A 5,491-nucleotide genomic window follows, 5' to 3' on the forward strand; every position below is an offset into this window, starting at 1 on the left:
CCCCCCCCCCCCCCCCCCCCCCCCCCCCCCCCCCCCCCCCCCCCCGCTTTCCGATCTCGGCCCAAAGAAGAGGCTTGGCCGCGAATCACCGGTTTGCATTGGCCCCTGGGGCGTGGGCGGCTTTCTGAGACCAGGCTGGGGCTGGGACTCCGCCACCTTCAACTAAGGGTACCGAAGTCAGTCCGGGAGTCGGCGTCACCGGGACTCGAACCTGCCTTTTCGTCTTCCGAGGCCTAGTGCGAACCTGCTGCGCTAAACTCAGTCACACTGTCCCTTTAAGGCGGCACTTTTTATTCTTCATTTGTTTACTTCTTCATGCGCTTTTCGTTCTTTACAAAATGTGCTCACGATATCCTTCCGCAAGTGTCAATCTCAGGCACTCACCACCCGCCTTGAAGCCGTTTCTGTAATCTTAAGAATCGCGAGTTAGCAGCCGTGGGCCGACATCTCTCTTTATAGGATTTAATTCTTATACATTTTAGGGACTACTTTTTAGGAATAAACCATTCTTGCGTTAGTTAATAAAGGTTCATAACCTTCGGAACCCTTCCGCTGAGAACAGAATAGGATAATAGCCTTTATAACGCACCTTTTCATAAAAGTATTCTGTGTGGACTCTCATAGGCCATCGAATCTTCTCGTATTCCTGAAACAGAATGGTACGGTCCAGAACCCGCCCCATCTTCTCGGCGATTGGCCGTCCTTCCTCAGCGAGTCGTGTGATTTTTCACCAATGGCCGCTCGCGTTTCTTTAGCGAGGGCTAAGCGATGGAAGGAGGTGGCCAGGGAGACGCCCCCTACGCGTTCTGGGATTGGCTACGTCGCACGGCGCGCGAGGACGGCGGGCCCGAAAGATAAGAACTACGACTCCCGGCTCCCCGCAATGGGAACTCCATTACGCATGCGCATGGGCGGGGCGAACAAGCTTCTATATAAAAAGGGCGCAGAGGGCTGGGAGGCAGCAGTTGGAAGTTGGCAGGTGGAGAGGCAGGTTGGGAGGGAAAGTTGGGGGAGGAGGCGGAAGAGGAGCTGTGGGAAGCGGGAGGGAGGGAGGGAGGAAAAGAGGAGGAGGCGGAGGAGAACTGAGCAGAGCAGAGCATCGAGCCAAAGGGGAGATGAGTTTGTCTGTCCTCTGCTGAGGCTCCGGCCGGGCCTAGGGAACTGGGAGCTTGGGTGGAAGCGACACCCGTGGAAGTGGGAGGAGGTGGCTCCGGGACTTTAACCCCTTGTGGGCTCTGCGGCAGGGGATTTAACCCTTTGTGGATCTGGCCCCTCGGAGGCAGCGTCATCGGTAGTTTTAACCCCTTCGGGGCTGGGTTTCACCCACTGGACTTACCCTCATCACCTTGCTTACCAACTCCTTTATTGGGGTGCTCCGCTTGGAGGTTTGAGGCCCACCTCCGCACATTACGTACTGTTCCTGCCGCTGCACCCCCTTGGACCCGCTAGCTGGCCGCACTGTGGGCGCTTAACCCTTTACTGACTTGAGCTCCCCAGATTGCAATTGGAGTTTGCTGATAGAAGGACTAGCTAAAGGCGTCACTGCAGGAATTACAAACTGAAGAGGACTCTGTTGGACTGTTTTTTTTTTTTTTTTTTTTTTTTTTAAAAAAAACTCCATTTTTTTTCCTTGAGGACTTACTAGCCAAAATTTCTCAAACTTCGAGGACTCTACTAGCCATGGCCGAGCCATTTTTGTCAGAATATCAACACCAGCCTCAAACTAGCAACTGTACAGGTGCTGCTGCTGTCCAGGAAGAGCTGAACCCTGAGCGCCCCCCAGGCGCGGAGGAGCGGGTGCCCGAGGAGGACAGTAGGTGGCAATCGAGAGCGTTCCCCCAGTTGGGTGGCCGTCCGGGGCCGGAGGGGGAAGGGAGCCTGGAGACCCAACCACCTCCCTTGCAGCCCCAGGCCTGTCCAGAATCTAGCTGCCTGATAGAGGGCGAGAAGGGCCAGAATGGGGACGACTTGTCCGCTGGCGGCGACTTCCCGCCGCCGGCAGAAGGGGAACCGAAGCCCGAGGCCGAGTTGCTCGCCCAGCCTTGTCATGACTCCGAGGCCAGTAAGTTGGGGGCTACTGCCGCAGGGGGCGAAGAGGAGTGGGGACAGCAGCAGAGACAGCTGGGCAAGAAAAAACATAGGAGACGCCCGTCCAAGAAGAAGCGACATTGGAAACCATACTACAAGCTGACCTGGGAGGAGAAGAAAAAGTTCGACGAGAAACAGAGCCTGCGAGCTTCAAGGATCCGAGCCGAGATGTTCGCCAAGGGCCAGCCGGTCGCGCCCTATAACACCACGCAGTTCCTCATGGATGATCACGACCAGGAGGAGCCGGATCTCAAAACCGGCCTGTACTCCAAGCGGGCCGCCGCCAAATCCGACGACACCAGCGATGACGACTTCATGGAAGAAGGGGGTGAGGAGGATGGAGGCAGCGATGGGATGGGAGGGGACGGCAGCGAGTTTCTGCAGCGGGACTTCTCGGAGACATACGAGCGGTACCACACGGAGAGCCTACAGAACATGAGCAAGCAGGAGCTCATCAAGGAGTACCTGGAGCTGGAGAAGTGCCTCTCGCGCATGGAGGACGAGAACAACCGGCTGCGGCTGGAGAGCAAGCGGCTGGGCGGCGACGACGCGCGTGTGCGGGAGCTGGAGCTGGAGCTGGACCGGCTGCGCGCCGAGAACCTCCAGCTGCTGACCGAGAACGAACTGCACCGGCAGCAGGAGCGAGCGCCGCTTTCCAAGTTTGGAGACTAGACTGAAACTTTTTGGGAGAGGGGGCAAAGGGGACTTTTTACAGTGATGGAATGTAACATTATATACATGTGTATATAAGACAGTGGACCTTTTTATGACACATAATCAGAAGAGAAATCCCCCTGGCTTTGGTTGGTTTCGTAAATTTAGCTATATGTAGCTTGCGTGCTTTCTCCTGTTCTTTTAATTATGTGAAACTGAAGAATTGCTTTTCTTGTTTTCCTTTTTAGAAGATTTTTTCCTTAATGTGAAAGTAATCTGACCAAGTTATAATGCATTTTTGTTTTTAACAAATCCCCTCCTTAAATGGAGCTATAAGGTGGCCAAATCTGAGAACAATTAAATTCATTTTAGTTATAATAAATTTAGTATTTGTAAATGTAACATAGTTTCAGTGTGATTTCTAGAGCTAATTCAAAATAGTATTATTTTATGTGATTGCATTTTTGGGGAGGGGTACCTAAATCGTTAAATTTGTCAGTTTGCAAAAATATCAGTCTTTAATGGGAGAATTTTCAATTTGCCACTTTTTTCCTTGAATGGGTTTAAGTATGCTACAATATACAGTTCAGGCAAATATTATAAAGATTTAATTATCTTCAATACTTAAGTGTGCTTGCTTTCTAGTGCCTTGGTTTTCTTTCTTGATGCTGGAAAAATAAACCGGTGTTGAGTGTTTAGGCGACTGGAAAGTGGCTACAATCCAAAATTTTAAATTTAAGTCTGCCTCGGCCATTCAAAAGTCTAATAACAAAAAATGTAAACCTAATTTGACAGTTTGTTAGGTTAGACAACTGTCAGCATTTCATTCCTACAAGTTGGTTTTCAGTAATCTCTTCCTTCCCCCCAGTAAGGCTGGAAGAAGTTCCTGGACGCCTGGAAGAGGCTCTTAGCAAACTTCTTAGTGCAAGCAATGGTTAGATTAATTTGTGGGGCAGCTCTTTAAGACATTCAGAGGTAGGAAATACTGGATTTATAAAGGAAATGGCTGTTTGGGGGATTCCAAGGACTTACCCTAATTGTCCAATACTACGTGCTCTGTATACCAAAAAAAAAAAAAAAAAAAAAGGGAATAGGAGCTATCCACCTTTCCATGTGGGTCAAACTAAAATTAGAAATGTCCCCTCACTGCAGATCAAATGTAAAGCTTCCAGTTAAGGAGCTAAATGAGGTCCTCAGCTGAACGAGGAACCCTGTACATTTCCTTGCACAGCCCTATTCTAAATCGCCTAAACTATGCTGATAGCTGCTTAGGTTCTTGAGTAGTTCTGCTCTTAAATGTAGGGAGGCCCTGAGAACTAATTTTTGCCCCAAAATAAAAATAGAAAGAAATTATGAGATTATTCCCTCCTGTCACTTTGGTTAACCCAGTCCTTCACCTGCCCTGTGTCAGTGTTTCCTGAGGGCAACTGCGTTGCTCAAATCACTAACACAGAGGTTCCTTAACTTGGGGCCTTAGAAACCATTGTGGGCCTTGGGGTCCATGAACCCCATGAAATTATTTGTAGACTTGTGTTATATGTACATTTTTCTGGGGAGAAGGTTCAAGGGATTCATAAGATTGTCAAACTCCTTGAAGGTTCAGAACCCCTGCAGGGAAGGGGGAAGAAAACCCTCCCATTAGGAAGCATGCTTTTGCAGGTAAATGGCGGTCATTGAGGTAATAGGGACTTCAAAAGTAAAATGCACCTTGTGATGCATAAGAAGCATACACAAATCAATAAATCAAGGGAGATTATACCAGTAGGACTGAATCAGGGCCTTCAAAGCTGGACTGAGTTGGTCCTGTTCTGGCACATATGGTCCACTGGAGACAATGTATGATTGTGTTTTTCTTTGGCCTAAAAATTATATTAAACATTTATTTTGAAATAGTTTTCTTCGTGTTTTTAATTTTTCTTCTGCTATGACATCATGCAGCAGCCCCAGAAAAACAGCTGCTTGGAAAGGCAGCAACAGTGCCCTCTGGCTTTACAGTGCAGAGCTGAAGGCTCATTTTGACTGAACTGTAAGATGCAGTAGTGATTACCTCTGATATAAGACCCTCTTCTTTTTTTTTTGAGATGGAGTTTCGCTCTTGTTGCCCAGGCTGGAGTGCAATGGCATGATCACCGCAACCTCTGCCTCCCAGGTTCAAGCGATTCTCCTGCCTCAGCCTCCCTAGTAGCTGGGATTACAGGCATGTGCCACCACGCCTGGCTAATTTTGTATTTTTAGTCGAGACGTGGTTTCCCCATGTTGGTCAGGCTGGTCTCCAACTCCGACTTCAAGTGATCCGCCCGCCTCAGCCTCCCAAAATGCTGGGATTACATCTCACTGCGCCCGGCTGAGACCCTCTTCTTAAAGAGGGATTCATCTATGAAAATCTTGTTTCCTCTACTATTAGAAAAATACTTACAAAATGAATCTTGGAAAGACTATAAATGCATTTATCATCAGAAAAAGTGTTTTAGAAGACAAATTCAGTCCAGTCTTCAAATATACAAATATCTAGGCTGGGCCCAGTGGCTCATGCCTGTAATCCCAGCACTTTGGGAGGCTGAGGTGGGCAGATCACCTGAGGTCGGGAGGAGAGACCAGCCTGACCAACATACAGAAACCCGGTCTCTACTAAAAATACAAAAATTAGCCGGGTGTGGTGGTGCATGCCTGTAATCCCAGCTACTTGGGAGGCTGAAGCAGGAGAATTGTTTGAACCCGGGAGGCGGAGGTTTTAGTGACAGGAGACTGC

General features: G+C 49.0%; 1 protein-coding gene across 1 annotated transcript; it reads left to right on the top strand.

Annotated features, from left to right (window-relative positions):
• The first annotated feature begins 712 nt into the window (after positions 1-712).
• HEXIM1 (HEXIM P-TEFb complex subunit 1) lies at positions 713-4,632 on the top strand. Its single transcript, XM_023191351.3, has one exon. It carries the CDS (start codon positions 1,681-1,683, stop codon positions 2,758-2,760), a length of 1,080 nt encoding a protein of 359 aa, XP_023047119.1. The 5' UTR covers positions 713-1,680; the 3' UTR covers positions 2,761-4,632.
• Positions 4,633-5,491: the final 859 nt, after the last annotated feature.

Source organism: Piliocolobus tephrosceles, chromosome 16, assembly GCF_002776525.5.
Source record: "Piliocolobus tephrosceles isolate RC106 chromosome 16, ASM277652v3, whole genome shotgun sequence".
In the NCBI taxonomy this organism is placed as follows: domain Eukaryota; kingdom Metazoa; phylum Chordata; class Mammalia; order Primates; family Cercopithecidae; genus Piliocolobus; species Piliocolobus tephrosceles.

Excerpts from the sequence above, each read along its gene's own strand:
- HEXIM1 (XM_023191351.3), top strand. The coding sequence starts at position 1,681 with ATGGCCGAGCCATTTTTGTCAGAATATCAACACCAGCCTCAAACTAGC.